Source organism: Lissotriton vulgaris, chromosome 6, assembly GCF_964263255.1.
Source record: "Lissotriton vulgaris chromosome 6, aLisVul1.2, whole genome shotgun sequence".
In the NCBI taxonomy this organism is placed as follows: domain Eukaryota; kingdom Metazoa; phylum Chordata; class Amphibia; order Caudata; family Salamandridae; genus Lissotriton; species Lissotriton vulgaris.
Genome location: NC_141694.1, coordinates 899,070,756 through 899,092,824, shown reverse-complemented (window position 1 = coordinate 899,092,824; position 22,069 = coordinate 899,070,756). Strand labels below are relative to the sequence as shown.

The 22,069-nt window shown below is 52.5% G+C and overlaps 1 protein-coding gene across 1 annotated transcript in view; it reads right to left on the bottom strand.

Moving 5' to 3' along the window:
* BUB1 (BUB1 mitotic checkpoint serine/threonine kinase) overlaps positions 1–22,069 on the bottom strand; it is a 1,006,269-nt gene that overhangs the window by 42,221 nt on the left and 941,979 nt on the right. Inside the window, exons 28-30 of the mRNA XM_086926890.1 lie at positions 20,392–20,553; positions 19,656–19,813; positions 19,230–19,407 (exon numbers count right to left, since the gene is read on the bottom strand). Of these exons, the coding sequence (XP_086783016.1) occupies positions 19,230–19,407; positions 19,656–19,813; positions 20,392–20,553 (498 nt within the window). The remainder of the gene's footprint in view (positions 1–19,229; positions 19,408–19,655; positions 19,814–20,391; positions 20,554–22,069) is intronic.

The window sequence follows — 22,069 nt, the reverse complement described above, 5'->3', positions numbered from 1 at the left end:
TTGTCCGGATGGACAGAAAGGAAAGGAGGTTAAGAGGTAAGAGCCTGGAGCTCACTCACTCTCCTGGCAGAGGTGATGGCAATCAGGAATGCAGTCTTGAGAGTAAGGAGACGAAGAGGACAGTTATGAAGTGGCTCTAAAGGAGCGCACATCAGATAGGTCAGAACAAGGTTCAAGTCCCACTGAGGCATCACAAAAGGAACAGGAGGAAACATATGAGTGATGCCCTTCAAAAACCTAGTTACAATTGGGGACTTCAACAAAGAGGGCTGATCAGGGAGCCTTAAGAAGGCGGAAATGGCAGAAAGGTAGCCCTTTAGAGTGCCCAGAGCAGAGCCCTGCTGGGCAAGAGAAAGAAGAAAGAGGATAACCTCTGAAAGAGGGGCATAAAGGGGATCCACAGCCTTTGCTGTGCACCATGCAACAAACTTGTTCCACCTGCAGGGGTATACCGATTTTGTGGAGGGACGCCTGGCTGCCAGAATCACATTACAGACTTCAGGAGGCAAGTCAAATGGCCTCACTGCCGCTGCGCATGTAAGTAGAGAATGGACAGGCTCGGGTGGAGGACCGTCCCCTGCTGCTGCGACAGAAGGTCCTCCTGAAGAGGCAGACGAATCGGGGGATCAACAGACATGCTGAGTAGCTCGGGATACCAGAATCTTCGTGCCCAGTCTGGAGCCACAAGGATGACTTGGGCCCGGTCGCGCTTGATCTTCATGAGCACTCTGGGCAGAAGTGGTATAGGCGGAAAGGCGTACAATAGACCACAGCTCCACTCGTGAAGAAAAGCGTCTCCGAGCGAGTGCCACCTTGGAAATTCCACTGCGCAGAACTGATGACATTGCGCGTTCTCTTCTGTGGCGAATAGATCTAACCAAGGCTCTCCCCACTGCTGAAAGAGGTCTTTCGCCACGTCCGAATTCAGACGCCATTCGTTATCCATCATGCACCGATGGCGGAGTTAGTCCGCCCTGGCGTTCAGGGAACCTGCCAGGTGTTGAACCACCAGGGTCACGCCCTGATATTCCAGCCACTGTCAGAGGCGCAGAGCCTCCTGGCACAGGGTCCACGACTCCACCCCGCTCTGTTTGTTACTGTGCCACATGGCGGTGGTGTTGTCCATGAACACCTGCACTACACTCCCCTGGACAGAAGGGAGGAATGCCTTCAGAGCAAGCCGGATCGCCTGCAGCTCCAGAAGGTTGATATGAAGCCAGGACTCCACCAGAGACCAGATGCCTCTGATCTCCGCCTCTCCCATGTGGCCCCCCAGCCCTGGAGGGACACGTCCGTCACAACTATGTGCTCCGGTTGGGGTAGGGAGAGGGATCTGCCGCTGACCCAATCGCGGTCCATGAGCCACCACTGAAACGGTCTTGCAGTGCCCTCCAAGATCAAGACACGGTCGGACAAGTTGTCCTGATCTGGGCCCACTGAAACTTCAGGTCCCACTGCAGAGCCCACATCAGTCACCTGGCGTGATGCACCAGAAGGATGCAGAAGGCCATCAGCCCCAGAAGCCGCAGAATGCGCAGCGTCAACCTGACTGAGACTCGGGATAACGGCTGAAAGATCGGAATCAGAGATTGAATATCCCGAACCCGCTGTTCGGGAGGATAAACCCGAAACAGCGCAGTCTCGATAACCGCTCCGATGAAGAGGAGCTTCTGAGAGGGACACAGGTGTGACTTCGGCACATTGATGGAGAACCCCAGCAGGTGCAGGAGGTCGTCCGTAGTCTGGAGGTGGCTGATGACTGTCTGGGGCAAGCCCGCCTTCAACAACCAGTCGTCGAGGTTGGGGAAGACTGAAACCCCCAACCTGCGCAGATGAGCTGCGACCACCGCCATCACTTTCGTGAACACCCGTGGGGCGCTGGTAAGGCCGAAGGGGAGCACGGTAAATTGGAAGTGCTCGTGGCCTACCGTGAACCGCAGGTAGCGCCGGTGGGCCGGCAGGACGGGGATGTGGAAATAGGCGTCCTGCAAGTCCAACGCTACCATCCAGTCCCCTGGGTCTAGGGCAGCTAAGACCTGAGACAAAGTCAGCATCTTGAACTTCTCCTTCCGGAGGAAGCCGTTGACTTTCCGCAGGTCCAAGATAGAGCGTAGGCCCCCTTTGCCCTTCTTGGGAACCGGAAAGTAGTGGGAATAACAACCACACCCAACTTCTGGCCCTGGAACGCGCTCAATGGCCCCCTTGGCCAAGAGGGCCGTAACTTCCTCTCGCAGAAGATCCAAGTGATCCCCCGACACGCGGTGGTACTGCGGTGGCATGGCTGGAGGGGACGCCTCGAAGGGGAGGGAGAAGCCCCTTCGGACGATTTGCAGCACCCACCTGTTCGAAGTGATGGTGCGCCAGTGAAGGAGGTGATGGCGAACCCTGCCCCCCACTGGCATCGTGTGAGCCTGAAAGCTCGGACTAGGAGGGCTTTGAGGCGGAGGCTGCAGGGGTGGATGTAGACTGGCCTCGCCGTTGTCCCCGGGCACTGCCACGGTGGTTACCACGTCCGCCACCGCGTTGGATGTTAGTCTGCAGCCCGTGGCTGGCAGGACGTGTGAGGGCGCCCCTTCCTTGGCCACGAAAGGAGCGAAAAGCAGCATGCTGCAGGCGCGGGCTGACAGGCCCAAGGACTTGGCCATAGCCCTGAAGTCCTTAAAGCGCTCAAGTACACTGTCTGCCTTGTCTCCAAAGAGGCGTCGGCCATCAAACAGCATGTCCATAAGGGTGTTCTGGACATCAGCCGAAAAATTGGTGGATCTAAGCCAGGCGTGGCGACGAATCGCCACCGTCGTTGCCATCGCTCTGCCTAGCAAGTGCGTTGTATCCAGCCCACATCGGATGGAGTGCCGTGCCGCATCTCGACCCTCCGCAAGGGCTTGGGCGAGTTTAGTCCGGGCCTCCTCCGGACATTGTGGCAGCACGGCTGAGACCGTGTCCCACAGAGAGTGGGTATAACGGCCCAAGAGGCACGTGGTGTTAACTGACCGCAGCCCCAAACTCAGTGAGGAGAACATCTTCTTTCCATACTGTTCGTACCTCTTGGATTCCCGATCGGGGGAAGCCGTCGGGAATGCGGTCTGGGAGTTAGAGGCCTATATGACCAGGCTCTCTGGTGTGTGGTCGGTGGATAGGAAGCAAGGGTCGCCCGGAGCCGGACAGTGGCGTCTGGTCACGTTCCTATCTACAGGAGGACCTGTAGCGGGCCTGAATCAGGGGCCCAAAAGAACGTCAGATAAGGCCTCATTAAACGGCAACAGAGGCTCCGAAGAGCTTGCTTGCGGTTTAAGGACCTCAGTGAGGAGGTTAGTCCTCACGGCCGCGACGGGGAGTTCAAGGGATGAGGCCTTGGCCGCCCGCGTCAACACCACACTATAGGCAGCCCCCTCCTCCGAAGCCGTCGTAGGAGGGGAGACAAAACCAGTCTCTGGCGAAGTGTCCAAACCACTGGCATCCCCTAGCTCACCTGCCCAGTCCTGATAAGGCTGGCACTCAAGTGCCAGAGGGTCCTCAGACCCCTCCCAATCCTCTTCGCCACCCATCTCCTGGTACTCAGGATCAAATGATGGGGCCGGGTCATAGAAGTAGAAGTCTCCCATCGGCGTCAAGAGTGGCGTCAAGCGGCGCCGCTCCGGCACCGGATCGAGGAGAGGACCGGGGACGACGTCGTCCTGGGACGGCGCTGGGGGTGACACCCTGGGGGCGGGCACCGGCGAGGACGTATGGTCGACCGGCGATCACCCGGATCCAGAACCGGATCCGGCGGGGCCCTGCGGCACCCGGCCCGCTTGGGCTCCCAGTCGGGGCCGCTTGGCCCGAAGGTGCTGCGGAACCCGACGGAGGAGTGAGCGACCTCATGGCCATGAGGAAGGCGTCGATCTCCTCCTGCGTCGCGTTCTGCCCAGGGACCGGCGGGTATGGAGCAGGCTGCGACGCCAGCGGCTCCAGCGGAGCCGCGTTGGCGGTGTCACCCAAGCCCCCGTCCGTGCCGCGCGAGCGTCGGGGGGAGTCGGAAGAGCAATGTCGCTTCTTCAACTTCTTGTGCCTCTTACCTGAGGACTTGGAGCTCGAGGAGTGGTGTCGATCCTCCGAGCCTTGATGACTACGGCCCCGCGACCGGTCCCTCGACCTCCTTCCGGACCATGACCTCTAGCTGCGCAGGACCGACTGCCGGAGCTCGAGGTGCTTGCGGGACCACTACCGCCTAGCCTTCGACGTCAAGGCATGGCTTGTCATCGTGGTCGGGCCCCAGGCAATGAAGACACCGGCGATGGGGGTGATCCCTGACCTAAGTCGGTTGCAGTCAACGCAGGGTTTGAACCCGGGCATCTCTACCGGCACCGTCAGAGTCGTTCGACTTCGAAAAGTGATCAAAAATGATCGAAAAAGTTTTGTCAAAAAATGACTAAGGGTACCACTTTTTCCGGATCGGCTTTTGCTGGCGCGTAAAAAAGAAAAACTGACGTCAGCACGCGAGGGCGGCATCTAAGTACTCCGGCGACGTCATCCCGGCGCCAACGAAAGACGCAGAGCCGTAGACGACGCCTACCGACGCGCAAGGGTACTGCTATGCAAAAGTTTCCGGATCCAGTCTGACGCCTGGGGATATTCTAAGGTAAGGAATCTAATACTAACCTGTTTCTTTCAGATTGTTGCAATACCACATGGTGGTGGTGTTGTCCGTGAACACCTGCACTACTCTTCCTCAGACAGAGGTGAGGAATGCCTGGAGTACAAGACGAATCGTCCAAATCTCCAGAAGGTTGATTAGGAGCCCCTACAACCGCCGGAGACCAGAAGCCTCTGATCTCCGCCTCCCTCATGTGGCCGGCCCATCCCAGAAGTGATGCATCGGTCACCACTGTAAACTCTGGTTGTGGAATGGAGAGGCATCTGCAGTCGACCCAATCTCGGTTCGTTAGCCACCACTGAAATTGGTGTGCTGTGCCCTCCGAGATCTAGATGTCGGACAGATTCCCCTGATGTTGTGCCCACTGGAACTTCAGGTACCACTGCAGAGCCCGCATATGCCATATGGCATGGTCCACCAGCAGGATGCAGGAGGCTATCCAACCCAGTAGCCTGGGGTCATCCTGACCGAAACCCAGGATAGAGGCTGATCGGAATTATAGCCCGGATATCGAGGACTCGCTGTTCGGGAGGATAAACCCAAAGCAGCGCCATGTCCTGAACTGCTCCGATGAAGAGGAGCTTCTGAGAGGGGGTCAGGTGTGAGTTCGGCACATTGATGGAGAACCTCAGCGAATGCAGGAGGTCGGCCTTAGTCTGGAGGTGGGAGACGAAAGCCTGGGGCAAGCGCGCCTTCAACAGCCAGTCGTCGAGATAGGGGAAGACTGGAACCCCTGATCTACGCAGATGAGCTGCAACCACCGCCATCACTTTCGTGAAGACCTGTGGGGCGCTGGTGGGGTTAAAGGGGAGCACGGTAAACTGAAAGTGCTCATGGCCTACCGTGAACTGCAGGTAACGCGGGTGGGCTGGCAGGACGGGGATGTGAAAGTAAGCATCCTGCAAGTCCAACGCTACCATCCAATCTACAGGGTCGAGGGCAGACAAGACCTGAGCGAGTGTCAACATTTTTCCGGAGGAAGCGATGGACGTTCCTGACATTCAAGATAGGACACAGGCCTTTGTCTTTCTTGGGCACCAGAAAGTAGTGGGAATAGCAACCACAACCTCCTTCTGGGGCAGGACACGAGCAATGGCTCCCTTGGCCAAGAGAGCCGAAACGAAAGGGGCGAAAGGCAGACTGTGCAGGGAGGGTGGTGGAGAGGCCCATGGACCTGGCCGCAGCCCAAGATTCCTTAAAGCTCTCCAGCACGTTGTCTGCCTTGTCACCGAAAAGGCAACAGCCATCAAAGGGCATGTCCATAAGGGTAGATTGGACATCCCCGGAAAAATCGGTCATACTCAACCAGGCATAGCGTCGAAAGGCTACTGACGTGGAAATCGTCCTGCCTAGTGAGTTGGCTGTATCAAGCCCACAGTGGATGGTAAACTTTGCTGCGTCTCTCCCCATGGCAACTGCACGGGAGAGCACGGGCCGGGCCTCCTCCGGGCACTGGGGCGTTAGGGAATGAGTCTTTGGAGGTGGAGGCTTGGACCACCAAGCACTTGGGAGTGGGGTGTTAGGAAAGAAAAGTGGGGTCGCCCAGGGCTGGGCGGTGGCGTTGGGCACTAATCCTATTCACAGAAGCCCCTGTGTTGGGCCTGGACCAGGTGCCAAAATGATGTCCGGGAGGGCTTCATGAAAGGGCAGTAGGGGCTCCGAAGAGTTCACCCTCCTCTGACTGCCAATCTGGTCTCAAAGAGCCAGTGTAGAACAGGGGCACAAAAGTACCAGTCGGTGTCGGATCCGGCATTGGTCGACGCTGGTCCAACTCCAGGTCTACCTTGAGGTGAAGGCCAGGGTCGACTGGACACACAGCCGACGCCGGTTGCAGATGTGGTGCAGGTGGAAGTGTAACAAGGTCGACCAGGGCCGATCCAGATCCAGGCCTGGATCCAAGAGGACCCTGCGGCGCTGAGATGTGCTGGTGGAGTCAGGCTGCCCAAAGATGCCGTGCATTGCTTCGCAAAACTCCGAAGCTGGGCAGGGGTCGCTCCTGGTCCCGGGATGGAGGGGAAACCTGGAGCGGACCCTACAGGCTCGGCACATGGAGCCGAGGGAGGGGCACACCCGCATCCCTAGTCATGTCAGCTGACGGACAGGGAGAAGTTGAAGAGCGACGATGCTTCTTCGACTTACCTGACCCAGAGTGCGAAGACTTAGACGAAAAATGGTGTTGACTCTGCATCCGGTCCCTCTACCTCCTTCGCGACCTCGAGCGACGCGGAGCCGATTGCCGGGGCTCGAGTAGCTCTCGGGACCGCTCCCGCAAAGACTTCGGGCCATGGTCCGGCAATCCGAGTATGACTTAGGGTTGTGGTCGCGTGTCAGGCAGTAGAGGCACACGCAGTGAGGGCCGTCACAACATCAGCCGGTTACAGGAACCGCAGGCCTTGAAGCCGGGCATCACTTGTGCACCATGAGTCGATGGACTCAAAAAACAAATTCGACAAAAGTCGAGGAAAAGTCAGTCAAAAAATGAATGGAGGTACCGCCCTCTCCGGATCTGCGCTTGTTGGCGTGGAAAAATAAAGAACTGACGGCAGCGAGCGAGAGCGGCGTCTATGTAGCTACGGTGACGTCATCCCGGCGACCACGACTAAGACAACGAACGCCACCTTCTGACGCGCAGGGGTACTGCTGACAAAAAACTTTCCAGATCCAGTCTGAGGCCTGGGGGTAATTCTAAGGTAAGGAATCTATAACTAACTGTTTCTTTCAGATGTAAACGTTTAATGTTAAACATGTCCATACAATGAAAAGACCCTAGAAGCTACTTTCACTGTAGAAGGGTTGGCTGAACCAAAGAAAAGCATTGGGATGCAATATTACATTTAATATAGTTGGCAAGGAAACAGCTACAAATGTCATTATTTCATTTTTTGAAATATTTATGCCATGCCCAATTTACTGGTGAAGTCTGATTTTTAATAACTATTTTGGAAAGGATATTTCCAGAAAGTTACCTTTCCCTGCGTAAAGTCTATGGATGTCTACTTGCTAGATTCCAGCTATCACCTGGCAGCTGAAGGGCTCCCTTGATGAGATGTGAACTTGCTCCCAGAGCTGAGCCAAAGGTCTTGGGTGTGGAGAGGTGTTTCTGTTCCTCTGGCAGAATTACCATCCAGTCTGTGTCCAGGAACTTACTTAACTTCAAAGAGGACTACCCAGTCAAATGTTCGCTGACACAATAGCAGGGAACCGTTTATCCACCTTGCACCTCTAGGCCAGGCAGGCTCCAATCACAGTGGGAGAAGATCTGCCCCCGGAACTGGCTTACAGTGAGAACAGAGGTGGGGTTGCTCATTTCCCTGGGCACACAGGCCTGGCATAAAGGAGAAGTTACATGGGGGTGTGGCCAAGAGAGAAGATGGCAGACATGGTTTGCTGAGCATCCGCTGCCAATCCCCTATAGTCCATCATGTGCCCGCAACGGGGCAAGGCCAGATGGACTCTGAACGCACTACCTTCTCTCTGCTTGCTGCTGAAGCAGAGCGGGTCCCAGCAGACGCCACGCTGTGCTGGGTGGCAGACCCCGACCCGCGGACGAGTGAGGAAGGTTGGGCTAGGCCCGGAACAAGCTGCTGTGGTCCTGAACTGTGATCGGCCAGCACTGTGAGGCGGGGCCTGGCTGTGCTGCGGGTACCTTGGACTGACCCCACCGGGGCGGCCTCGGCGCTGCGACCCTACAGCACGATAAGAAGTAAACCGGTCCTGAACACCGCAGGGGACCACAGAGTGGCTGCCGAACTCTTGAACCTAAGGATCTGGCATTGTCGGGCACCAGTGCATCCTAAATTGTTGGTGGCTTCCGGGACAGACCAAACCACTGCAGAGGATAGCCACGCTGGAGGTGAGTTTCTGTGTGGCCTGCTGGGTCTGCAGCGACGAGGTGCGAGGTCTAGACCAACCTCTCGCTGCTTGTGTGGTATCCTGACACAAGGTGTGCTGGGACAGGGTGGCGCGGGGGTCGCTTGGAGACCATCGCGGCCCCCGCACTTGAGGAGTAGACACTGTTGATTGCTGGCACGGCCCTCTGTCTAATGGGGGCTGAGGAGGTTGGACCTGCAGTGGGACTCTGTGGAGCAAAGGTGAGGTGATGTGCTCTCCCTCCAAATAGCTCTCCGCGACGCAGAACGAGGCCTGTCTCCAACTACTGGTGGAGTGTGCCTGGGCAGAAGGAGCCGGGCCTGATTCTGTGAATGTGGCAAGTGGGTCTGCTGCGGGGATGAGGTGGAATGGGTCAGGTATGAGGTTTTGCGCTGCCCTCCCCTCCGGGCCGCCTGCCACCAGATTGCGACCTGGACCTGCCCGGGACTACTTGAGTGGTGAGACTGCATGGACCTGCCCTCTGGGGGTTGGATACCTCAGATGCTCCATGCCTCCGGGCCGACTGCGGTCTCCGTGGCAATGCTGGGAATTGCTTGATGGCGGTGGGTGGCAGGATGCTTGAAAGGCATGCTCCTGCTCTACTGTGACTGAGCCAGCGTCTAGACCTATGTCTGGCACTATTGGCTGGCTACGATCACGGACCGGCAGTGCATCAGCTAGGGCGCAAGCTTCACGGACTCCACTGGACATAAAGGACAGCGTGGAGCCCGTCGGCTTAATGGGCAGTAAACTAGATGCAGTGTTCGTGGCTGTGGAAAAGCGGGGGACCTCGCTGGAGCAGACTAGGTCATCATTCAAGAGCAAAATTGATGGTGTAGTGACTGGTCTTACCCTGCTGCACGCAGGGTAACCCGCATTGAGGATACCCTAGAAGAAGTTATCCCAAAGACCTGTGAGGCCTCCACAAGCTGTTTGCCTGGGTACATTCCCTGGAACGTAGGGCGGAAGACACGAAAGGCCGGTCCAGGTGAAATAATATCCGTGTGGTGGGACTACCAGAGGGACTAAGGAAAGAATGCTACCGTCTATGATGAACGTTGGATTAACGGTCTGATCCAAGAGGAGTAGCTGTCGCTGTTCAAAGGGCTCACAGAGGTCCAACGAGAGCCCCCACCAGGCTCTCACCCAAGGCCCATACCGTTTCGCCTATTGCATTACAAAGACAGGGACTCAATATAGCGTGAAGCTCTAAAACTCTCATCTATACAAGTAGATCTATTTATCTGCAGGCGCCACACTCTTCAGAACCTCCCCTCCCTACACCAACGGCTCCCACTGATATATTTATTTGGAAAATTTGGGGGGAATTCACACACCTGCGCACAGGTACTCTATTTACTCCTATCTCAAGTGTCACTTCGCTGATATTGCCTTCTTGCAGGAGTCATACTTGACCCACCCTGATATCACCAGGCGTCTGAGGCACTGGCGGGGGAAAACTCTTTGCTACTAGATTTTGCACAGGGAGTGCTGGTGTGGGTTAGGTTGGGGACCCCCTTCGTGGCAGATGAGACGGACATTGATGAGGAAGGGAGGTATGTCTTTGTGAGGGGCCACCTAGACGGGTGGCACAGCCTCCTTGGCTCGGTATATGTGACTGATTCCGACTAAGCCACATTCTTTGACACACTAATAAGCTATCCTGCTGGTACAGAATACTTTGGCTCATAGGCGGTGACATTATGTCCCATTTCCCCTGCTCCCAGGAGCGCCTACAGTTCTGGCTACGCGGGCACTATGGAATTGGCTGGTATACTGGCGGTTAGTAGACGTCTGGCAACACTGCAACCCTACAGACAAAGTCTACTCATATTTCTTGAGCTCTCATCAGCTACATGTTAGGCTGGACAGAATTGTGTGTACATCTTCCCTTGCATCATCGGTGTTACGGACTGACTATATGGGTCGGACCCATTCCGACCACAACCCATAATTTCTGCAGATTTTATGAACACTGGCACACCTGCCATCCCCACATGGCGACTACAAACGGATATGATGGAGCACCCTCCTTTCCAGGAATACTTGCAATCTGCCATAACGGATTACTTCCGGAGCAATGACCGCACAGCGTCCTCACGCCAAATGAAATGGGACGATTTTAAAGTAGTGATCCGGGGCACTGCTTGGGTACACAGTGTAGTTTGTGCAGATACATCAAAGTCTATCTCACACATACTGTGTAAGGGCTCCCCCGAGACGAAACCCAAGAGGTGGGGGCACCAATTGAAATATGCTGATTGACAAAGCAACGAGCAGAACTTGAATACTTGTTGGAAAGACCAGTGCTTAAATTACACTGCTCACACATATGCTACAGCTGACCAAGCCAGACAAATATTGGCCTGGATCTTAGTCCAAGTAGGTTCTTGTGCACACATCATGGTGCTATGCTCGTCTACTGGCATGTTACTTTACACGTAAAAGGAGGTGCACACTGAGCTTACACAACACTACTCAGACCAATATCAGTTGTCTGCCGTGACTACCCAGGTAGAGCTCTGCTTGTTCCTTTCTACACAGGAACTACCCCGCATTACACCCAAACAGCAGGTGGAACTGGATGAGCCGCTCACTCAAGAAGAAATACTGCTCAGTATCCAGGCACTTGCCACTGGAAGACCTCCAGGCCCTGAAAGGCTGCCAACTGAATTTCATTAAAAAAATCTATGCTGCACTATTTGCCCCGCACTTGAAGCTATTATATGAGAAGGGCCTTTAAGCTGCTACTCTATTCAAGTCCCAGAGTGAGGCCCTACTCGTCTCCCTCCCTAAGCCCGATAAGGAATTAACGGAATTGGGGTCACATAGGTCACTTGTGCTTCTCAACACAGATTACAAAATTCTGGCCAAGGCCCTGGTGGTCCACTTAGCTCCCTTAATACCGACTCTGGTGCATCGGGACCAAAACGGATTTGTGCCAGCACGTAAGACCTCATTAAATCTCCAATGCTTTTTTCAAGTCCAGGATTACGTAGCGCAATCCTGGGCTCGGCGGGGTGCCTGGTGCTGGACCTCGAAAAGGCCTTCGACTTGATGGAATGGCCATTCCTTTTACCGACATTGCATCAATATAGTCTCGGAGTGCGATTTATACACCTGGTACAGTTACTGTATGCACAGCCTCACATTAGGGTCAAGACTGGTTCGCTCTGAGTCGATACCTATCGGTCAGGGCCCCCAGAAAGGGATGCCCTCTCTCGCCTTTGCTATTCTCTCTGGTGATTGAATCATTGGCCGCACAGCTTTGCAAGCAGGGAACCGAATGGGGTATACAGCTGTGCAATGGCCTACATGTAGTATCCCAATATGCAGAGGACTTACTGTTGTGTCTCTGGGATGTTTATGCTGTACCAGGAACGAAAACCAACATATGGTTGAGTTTTCTTCTTAGTATAAACCAGAGTCTTGCAATGTAAGATGTTTCAGAACGTTGTGTTGATGACTGCACCGTATATTAGTACACTGCCACATTTATATAGGCGGGAAGGGGGCAATTGTCTCCAGCAATTATGGCTTCATGTTGAAACTGTCATTTGCTGAACTTGACATCTTAGCTATGCGCTTTTTGTAACCGGAAGCCGGAGATATGCTGATCATTGTATTGTCATATGAGCAGTTACTGTATGACATACCTTCCAAAATGCAACAAAAAGATGTAACAAACAAAAAAAAAGGAGAACATTTTCACCATCTTGGTGCACTGTAGGATTGTTTGCAGTAGGACACACAGGAAGGGCTGCATAAGTAGTTATGGTTACCCCTTAGACTTTTACCGAATTAGTTAAGGAGGGGCCATGAGCGCCCCCACCAGTCTGGTGCCATGCATAAATATGGCACACAAAGTACCCTCCTCAGAACATTTTCTGGACCTGTGGAAGAATACAAGAGCACTGGACTTGCTAGGTGACCTAGGAAGAACATTGCTCCCAGGACAATGAAGTGGATTCCAAGGATCATAAAGGTCTGTTAAAGCTACAGGGACCCAAAAAGCTGCAAGAGGCCTTTGCTGCTAATTTCCGAAGAGTATCCCCAGGAACAACCCTGTACCTGACTGGTCTAATTGGACCTCCTTGGACCAGCCTGCTGGAGTGAATCTTGATCCCAAAGTGCTGTTACGAAGGTCCTGGACTCTTGGTTGGTGTCACAGTCTACTCTTTTTAACTTTTCCTGAATTCAGGAACTTCCATACTTTTTGGCTCCAAAGATCTCTGAAGTACTGGGACCAACCTGCCAAGCAGATCCGACAAAGGTGTGCTGCTCATCAGTTTTTTGGCAGAAGCAAATCAGATTAAGTGGGACCTCACAGAGCCTACAGCCTGCAGCCTTGCCCTGTTTGGATACTCTGAGGTCCAAAAAGGTGGCTATGGCGAGGGACCTTCCTTGGGTGCAAATTTGAGCTTTCCTTCCATAAACCAACTGCTTCACAGAGAGCTTGTTCAGCGGCTATCGGATTACATGGAGCCCTCTTCCCCCACAGCCTGCTGCCTTGCCCTGATGAGGAAGATTTGCTTCTATTTCAGAGACTAAATCTAAAGGTAAAACTTCCAAATGGATTGAAGCACAAGTTACTACTTGTGTAACGATATATCTGTAAGAGACATTAGTTAGTGATAGATTCCTTACCTTAGAATACCCCCACGCGTCAGACTAGATCCAGAAAGTTTTTTCGTCAGCGTCTATAGATGGAGTCATGCGACTCCGCGTACGTCGCTGGCGTCATAAGCGCCGAGATGACATTACTGAGACTACTTAGGCGCCACCCATGCGCGCTGACGTAAGTTCTGTACACGACTTTACGCGCCAGGAATAGCAGAGCCATGCAAGATACTGACCATTGGTGCATAAAACTAGTGCCCTAAAACAAATTACCTTAACCCTAGAAATCAGTTCGCAGAACGGGGAGGATGGTTGGTGCTGTAAGGAATCTATCACTAACTAAAAATGTCTCTTACAGATATATCGTTACACAAGTAGTAACTTGTGCATCTGAAAGATACACGTTAAGGATAGATTCCTTACCTTAGAATAGATATCCCAGCAATACCATCCCCGGTGGGGGGTCTGCAAACAAGATTACACCAGAACGTCACAGAGAACAGAACGGCCAAAGAAACTGTCTCTCCGGACTTGACTGTTAAGGCAGTAGTGCTTAGTAAACGTGTGCAGCGAGGCCCAAATAGCAAGGAAATGCTGCGTCCCAAGGCAGTAGTGGCTACTGTCGCCCTGGTAGAATGGGCACGCAGCCCCACAGTAGGCTCCTTCTTAGCCAACGAGTAACATGCTTTGATGCACAGAACGACCCAGAGAGAGATGGTTTGTTTGTGAATGGTCCAACCTTTTTTGGCACCCACGTAGCCAACAAAGATCTAGTCATCCAACCGGCACTGTTGTGTGTGCTTCAGATATTACGAGAGCGCACGTTTTGGGTCCAGACGGTGGAGCCTCTCTTCCTCTTTAGAAGGATGCGGAGGGGGAAAGAAGGTGGGCAAAGTGTGGTCTGCCCGATGTGGAAGGGCGTGACAACCTTTGGCAAAAAAGGATGGGTACTTAAAACCACCATGTCGGGATGGACAGAAAGGAAAGAAGGTTTAGAAGAAAGAGCCTGGAGCTCACTTACTCTTCTGGCATAGGTGATAGCTACCAGGAAAGCCGTTTTTAGAGTGAGAAGACGTAAAGGACAGTTATGAAGGGGCTCAAGAGGGGCGCACATCAGATAGGTCAAGACAAGATTTAAGTCCCACTGAGGCATTATGAAAGTCATGGGAGGAAATGTGTGTGTAATGTCTTTGAGAAAACGGTTAACAACTGGGGACTTCAAAAGAGAAGGCTGATCTGGAAGCCGTAGAAAGGCAGAGATGGCCGAAAGAGAACCTTTGATAGTGCCCAGAGCAGAGCCCTGCTGGGCCAAGGATAGATGGAACAGAAGGACCTCATAAAAAGGGGCAGAGATAGTATTCACAGCCTTTGCTGTGCACCATGCCACAAATTTGTCCAACCTGCAGGGGTATACTGTCTTAGTGGAGGGACGCCTGGCTGCCAGAAGGACATCACAGACTTCGGGAGGAAGATCGAAAGCTGTCAACTGTCGCTGCTCAATCTCCACGCATGGAGGTGGAGGCTGGACAGGTTAAGGTGGAGGACCGTCCCCTGCTGCTGCGACAGAAGATCCTCCCGAAGAGGCAGTCGGATCAGGGGATCGATCGCCATGCTGAGTAGTTCGGGATACCAGTACCTTTGTGCCCAATCCAGAGCCACAAGGATGATGTAGGCCCGGTCGTGCCGAATCTTCTTCAACATTCTGGGTAGAAGCGGTATAGGCGGAAAGGCGTACAACAGACCGCAACTCCACTCGCGACAAAAAGCGTAGCCGAGCAAGTGCCGCCTTGGAAATTCCAACATGCAGAACTGATGACATTGCACGTTCTCTTCGGTGGCAAATAGATCTAACCAAGGCTCTCCCCACTGCTGAAAGATACCTTGCGCCACGTCCGAGTTCAGACACCATTCGTGATCCATCAAGCACTGGCAGCTGAGTTCGTCCACCCTGGTGTTCAAAGAACCTGCCAGGTGTTGAACCACCAAGGTAATGCCTTGATGTTCCAGCCATGTCCAGAGGCGCAGAGCCTCCTGACATATGGTCCACGACACCACTCCACCCTGTTTGTTGCAATACCACATGGCGGTGGTGTTGTCCGAGAACACCTAGCACAACACTTCCCTGGAGAGAGGGAAGGAATGCCTTCAGTGCAAGCCGGATCGCCCGAAGCTCCAAAAGGTTGATATGGTGTTGGGACACGACCAGAGGCCTCTGATCTCCGCCTCTCCCAAGTGGCCTCCCCATCCCAGGAGGGACGCGTCCGCCATCACTGTGTGCTCCAGTTGGGGAAGGGAGAGGGCATGATCGGACAGGTTGTACTGATACTGTTCCCACTGGACCTTCAGGTCCCACTGCGGAGCCCGCATATGCCATCTGGCATGTTGCACCAGTAGGATGCAGGAGGGCATCAGGTCCAGGAGCCGGAGGGTCATCCTGACTGAAAACCTGGATAGAGGCTGAAAGATAGGAATCATACCTGAATATCCTGGACTCGCTGCTTGGGAGGATAAACACGAAACTGCGTTGAATCCAGAACCGCTCCGATGAAAGGGAGCTTCTGAGAGGGACTCAGGCACGACTTTGGCACGTTGATGGAGAACCCCAGCAAATGCAGGAGGTCGGCCGTAGTCTGAAGGTGGTTGACAACTGACTGGCGCGAGCCCGCCTTCAACAACCAGTCGTCAAGGTGAGGGAAGACGGACACCCCTGACCTGCGCAGGTGAGCTGCGACCACCGCCATCACTTTGGAGAACACCCGAGGGGCTCTGGTAAGGCCGAAGGGGAGCACGACAAACTGAAAATGCTCCTGGCCTACAGTGAACAGCAGGTAACGCCGGTGGGCCGGCAGGACGAGGATGTGAAAATATGCGTCCTACAAGTCCAACGCTAACATTCTGTCTCCAGGGTCGAGGGCAGCCAAGACCTGAGCTAAAGTCAGCATCTTGAACATCTCCTTCCGGAGGAAGCGATTGACGTTCCTGAGGTCCAAGATGGGGCGCAGGCCCCCTTTGTCCTTCTTGGGGACCAGAAAGTAGTGGGAAAAACAGCCACGTCCTACTTCTGGCCCAGGAACGCACTCAATGGCCCCCTTGGCCAGGAGGGCCGTGACTTCCTGCATGAGAAGCTCAAGGTGATCCTCCGACATGTGGTGGAACTGAGGTGGCATGGCTGGGGGGGGCAGACTCGAAGGGGAGGGAGTAACCCCGTAGGACAATTTGCAGCACCCACCTGTCCGAAGTGACATAGCGCCACTGGGGGTGGTGATGTTGAATCCTGCCACCCACAGGTGTGGGTTGCACCCCAAACTCGGACTAGGAAGGCTTTGAGGCAGATGCTGCGGGAGAGAGGTGGAATGACCTGCCTGCTGGCCTCCTATGCCGCCACGGCGGCTTCCACGCCCGCACAGAGGTTGGTTCTGCGCAGGCTTCTGGCTGAACGAACATGCAGGGCACCCCTTCCGTGGCCACGAAAGGGAGACTTGGCCGGGCATGAGGTGGAAATACCCAAGGACTTGACCGTAGCCCACGAGTCCTTAAAACGCTCCAGCGCACTGTCGGCTTTATCGCCAAACAGAAGAGTGCCATCAAAGGGCATGTCCATGAGAGAGCTTTGGACATCTGGCGACAATCCGGTAGACCTCAACCAGGCATGGCGACGAAGCGCCACAGATGTAGAAATTACCCTACCCAGTGAGTCTGCAGTGTCCAAGCCACACCGAATGGCGAACTTAGCTGCATCTTTACCCTCGGCAACCTCTTGAGACAGCACAGCTTGGGTCTCTTCAGGACACTGAGGAAACACTTGTGCAACTGTATCCCACACCGTGTGGGAATAGCGGCCCAATAGGCACGCGGTGTTCACCGACCGCATCCCTAAGCTAGCCGAAGAGAATAAGTGCTTGCCGAACTGCTCCAGCTTCTTAGAGTCCTAATCCGGCGGGGCCGTGGGGAAGGTACTCTGGGACATCGAAGCTTGGATGACCAGACTCTGGAGCGTAGGATGAGTGGTCAGGAAGGCAGGGTCATCCGGCGCCGGGCGATGACGCCGGGCGACGTTTTTATCCACAGGGGCACCTGTGGCTGGCCGTGACCAAGTGCCCAGTAAGACGCCAGTAAGGGCGTCATTAAATGGTAGTAGAGCTCCAACGAAGTGGACACTGCCTGGAGCACCTCAGTGAGGAGATTAGTTTTCAGGGCCACCGTAGGGAAGTCAAGGTTGAGGACCTCAGCTGCCTGACGGAGTACCACCATGTAAGAGGCGCCCTCCTCCATGGTAGGTGGGGGAGAAGCAAACCCCGGGTCAGAGGAGTTATCAAGGCGACCAGCCTTCTCCAACTCATCCGACTAGTCCTGCTCCGAGTCACACTGACAAGCAAGAGGGTCCTCGGACCCCTCCCAGTCATCCTCTACCTAAGCCGTATGTGATACAGGCCGCTGCGGCAGGGCAGGCGCTGGGGAAGGAACAAACGGCGCCAGGAGCGGCACCAGACGGGGCCGAACCGTCGCCGTGTCCCAGTGCGGATCCCAGGCAGGAACAAAATTGCCCTGGAACCAGGGCAGGGGCAAAACCAATGGTATCCACTGTGGCACCGGAGGTGGAGCCGAGGGTGGCACTGGGGCTGGAGCAGAGGGTGACACTGGGGCCAGTAGCGGGGGACCTTGTGGCGCCGTGGTCGGCGCCAGCGGTGCCGGATCCTGCGGCGTCTGAGCCATCAGTGGCGTCGAAAACCCAACAGGATCAGGATCCAGGACCGCGGGCACAAAGGAGCACCGGCCGGTGCCCGACGCCTAAACAGGTGGTCCATGGCAGCAAGTAATTCTTACATCTGTGTCGCCGACGGACCCGTGTAAAGCGGGTAGGCCGGGGGACTCCCGGGCTCCGAAGGAACCGCGGGGTCAGAACCTCTGTCCCACTCTTCCGCATCCGGGGACCGACGGAGGGAAATTGGAGAGCGACAACGCTTCTTCTACTTCTTTTTGTGTTCTCTTACCCAAATCCAAGGGTGAAGACTTGGAACCCGAGGACGATGGCCCCGCGAGCATTCTCTGGAGCGGCCCCTGGACCTCAAACGGTGCGGAGACGAGTGCTGGACCTCAAGCAGCTTCCGGCGCCACTCCCTCAAGGCCTTTGGGCCATGGCCCAACAGTCCAAACAGGACCGGGAGTCATGGTCGTACTCCAGGCAGTAGAGAGAGAAGTTGTGGGGGTCCGCCACCAACATATTGCGACGGCAGGCCCCGCAAGACTTAAAACCAGGCATCCCTACGAGCACGAGAGTAGATTCAAAATCACAGGAGACAAAAAGTCTCAAAAAGATAGTCAAAAAGTGACTAGGGTATGTGTTCTACCCGGATCTGTGCTTACTGGCGCGGAAAAAGAAAGAACTGACGTCAGAGCGCATGTGTGGCACCTAAGTAGTCTCCGTGACCATCTTGGCGCTTACAACGCCAGCGACGGACGCGGAGCCGCATGACCCCACCTATAGACGCTCAGGGGTACTGCGGACATGAAAACTTTACAGATCCAGTCTGAAGCCTGGGGATATTCTAAGGTAAGGAATCTATCACTAAAGTGTCTCTTTCAGATACTGACATCCGATCCACGATCTGCCTTAACTTGCATCCAGGTACCGCACAACCAGTTGACAGCAGTTGGTGCTGAACGCTTTTTGGCCCCATTTTAAATCTAAACTGTTTAACTCCGGTTTCCTTTATTGGGTTTGTTATTTTTTCATTAAAATGTACTCTATTTGTCTAAATTGGTTTGCCATTTTTCTTGAGTTGAGTTTTGTCTTTATACAGTACCAAAATAGGAAAATATAATTTACCCATTACCTCCAAGTTAAGCCTGTCTGCTCTCTGCCATAACTACCAAAGGGTTGAGATCAGGTTAATTTAGAGACTTTAGATGTTCACTTTGACGAGGATTGTGATTATTTGAAGTAGGTAGTCACACCCTCAAGTAAAACTCAAAATGTCTTACAATGACAGTCTAAGAGGCTCATAATTCTACCCACAGTAGGTGCATGAAAGTATTCCACTTGCCCAAAAGTCTCTCAAACATACGAAACACATAGTACATTCAGCATGCTGCAGTAAGATAGTACCTGGTAGCGCCATGGTTTCCCAGTAAGCATTTCAACACACTGGAAGCATGAGGTTTCACACTTTCCAGTGAACACTGTTCTCTTTGAGAAGAGGTGAAGGTCAATGCTTTGTCCCAAGTCTATGAGGGCCAGGCCGTGAGAAACAAAATCTAAGTTGCAGGAATCATTCTCCACGAAACTGTATTTGATATTAAAAAAAGGGAAAGAAAAGTTAGTGGCATAGGTCACATTCAACATTTAGAACAAGACATGGGGCATCAACAGTAGTGCATTTCACAGTAATGCAATTTGCTCAATATATCTCATTTAGTCCAATTTCGTGGGGGATGGATGTGTAACAGTGTTCCAATCAAATACAAATAAAGTTTCAACTGGCTGCAGCAGTGATTAATTACAAGCAACATCGCAGCCAGGAAAGATACTTACCGATCACCAAGAACAAAATTATCTGGTTTGATATCTCCGTGAATGACCCCGATGCTGTGCAGCTGCTCTACCATATACAGAATATTGATGGCAAAGTAGATGGTCAGTCCCTGTGGCATCACCTTTTCGCTGACCTTTTTGTATAAATTTAGAGCATGCTGCAAGAGAAGCGTCACATTTTTAATTATAAATATGTGCTGAAGTTCCCCACCAACAAAATTTAGAAGAGCTGATAAGATCCAGGCTCACACAAGTATTTTATGAATAATGCGGAAGTCACCAGAACACAATTTTTGATATGAAACTCATACATGAAGTGCTCATGCTAGGTTACCCTTTAGCCCAGGGCAGATTACAGTTAATGAGTGAACATTTTGTAACAAAATGCAACTTTCTTAATGAGCATGTAGTTTATTAACTGTACATATAATTGTCTACATTACACGTGCCAAATGTGGGAAGGATTATGTTAAATACCCAGCATAGCTAGGAAAATTCTGTTTTATTTTGAATAGGAACAACAGCAACTAGAAGCATCTTTAGTCTGAAAGGCTGGTGCTTCATAACAAAGTATAAAGAACATCATGTATGGTAGAAACCCTACCAGCAGACCAAACAAAATTAGAAAACACTTTGGTTGGACTATCTTCCCAACGAGAGGCTGCAGAATCCTCCACCCCCACCACCATAAATTGCAAGATGCTATAGAGGAATAGTAAAACTCAAAGTAACCTACCAATAAGGATCCAAAGTTGTAGAGCTTCCCAACTAAAACACTTCCATTTTTAAAGAAATGAGCAGAGTAGAAATTAATAAAAAGATGGTGCAGGGCAGGTGGTAGTCTTTCTGTCAGCTGTGTTCCAATATAGAATTCCCAAGGCTTGGCAGGCTTCTGTATCTGTGAGAAATAGGACAGTTAAGGTGTAGGCATCCATCAATTGCTAATTTATGAAAGCAACATGTGAAATTAAATTCGTGAAACTAACCATATTTTAAAAATCAAAGGTTTTGGCACCGTGTTCACTTCTGCCCTTCATCGTTTATTTGCAAGACTAGCTATTATAGATGGCACAGGGAGGGAGTCAAGAGGTCCTGATTATGTATTGACTACCCTCCTCATCATATAAAAAGAGTGACGTTCTTCATACACTAACCAGCTAAATAAACAGACGTATTGCTAAAACTTGTTCTGGGCTAAGAGATTAATAACTATGGACACTCGTCAAGTAAAAAAGTGCAGCAAGGAGTCGCATGTTGTCTGTGAACCAGAAGTGATGTCATTAGTACAAGAGTTTATGCTACAAACTCCTTCCCCACATTCAGCCTTCCTCCAGCCCTCATGTGGCAAACAGATTAAAAAGTGTGAAGACTGTTCAGAGATGGAAGCATCTCATCACCAATCAGCCTTTAAGCAAATTCTGCTTTCACAAAGAAACACTAATCCCTGGGGTTCTCTGTAAAATGTGTGTACTTTGATATCCACCTTAGTAGTACTTAAACTGTACTTGGTCCTATTACAAATGATGTAGGGACACAGTCTTTCACATGGAGGCTATAATAATAATCAAAATAAAAAAAACATGTTACCTACCTTTGGAAACACTCCTTTGGATAGTCTATACAACTGTAGATTCACCTTAAAATAATTCACAGGCTCCAGACTGGACCTGGAAGCTTCAGCAGCGCTGTGTGCCTTAGGCAGTACCAAATTCATCCCCCCACCCAAAAAGTCACAGCAGAGCTATATCTAAACTCTACCCATGTGCAATGACAGGCGGCTTGTCCCATTCTGCGCCCCCTCTGACATGGAGGGGGATGCTAACATTTTGCTACATGCTAACTTGGGACCTTTTTAGATGTTAAAATGAGGCGACTCCACAGAATGGGGAGGTGGAAGGTGATGAGGAATCTGCAGTTGGAGTATCCAGCAAAAAGAGCTTGATTAAAATCAAGAAAAAAACGTCTTTTGATCGATACTTCGAACAGCAGATTCCTCACTTTAGAATACATATCAAAGCAGTACCATCCCAGATGGAAGGTCTATGAAGAGGCCTCATACCAAAAAGTCTTGAAGGACTGAGTGGGCACAGTGTCCTTCCTGCCAGAACTGGCTGTCAAGGCTGTAATGCTTTGTGAACTTATGCCCTGGTGCCCATTTAATGGCCTGGTAGATGTTAGGGACAGGCAACCCATAGGCAAATTCTGTAGCAGCAGCATTAGTCCTGCAGAATAAGCACTCAGACCTTTAAGGGCCCGCTTCTTGACCAGTACAAAGCAGATCCTGATACAGGTCTATCCACCTTGACAGGATCCTCTTCTGCACAGCCTTGCTCCTCTTTGGCCCAGGGAACCCTACAATAAGCTGATCATTCACCCAGGTGTTCCACAGTATGATCAATATAAAAGCTTAAAGC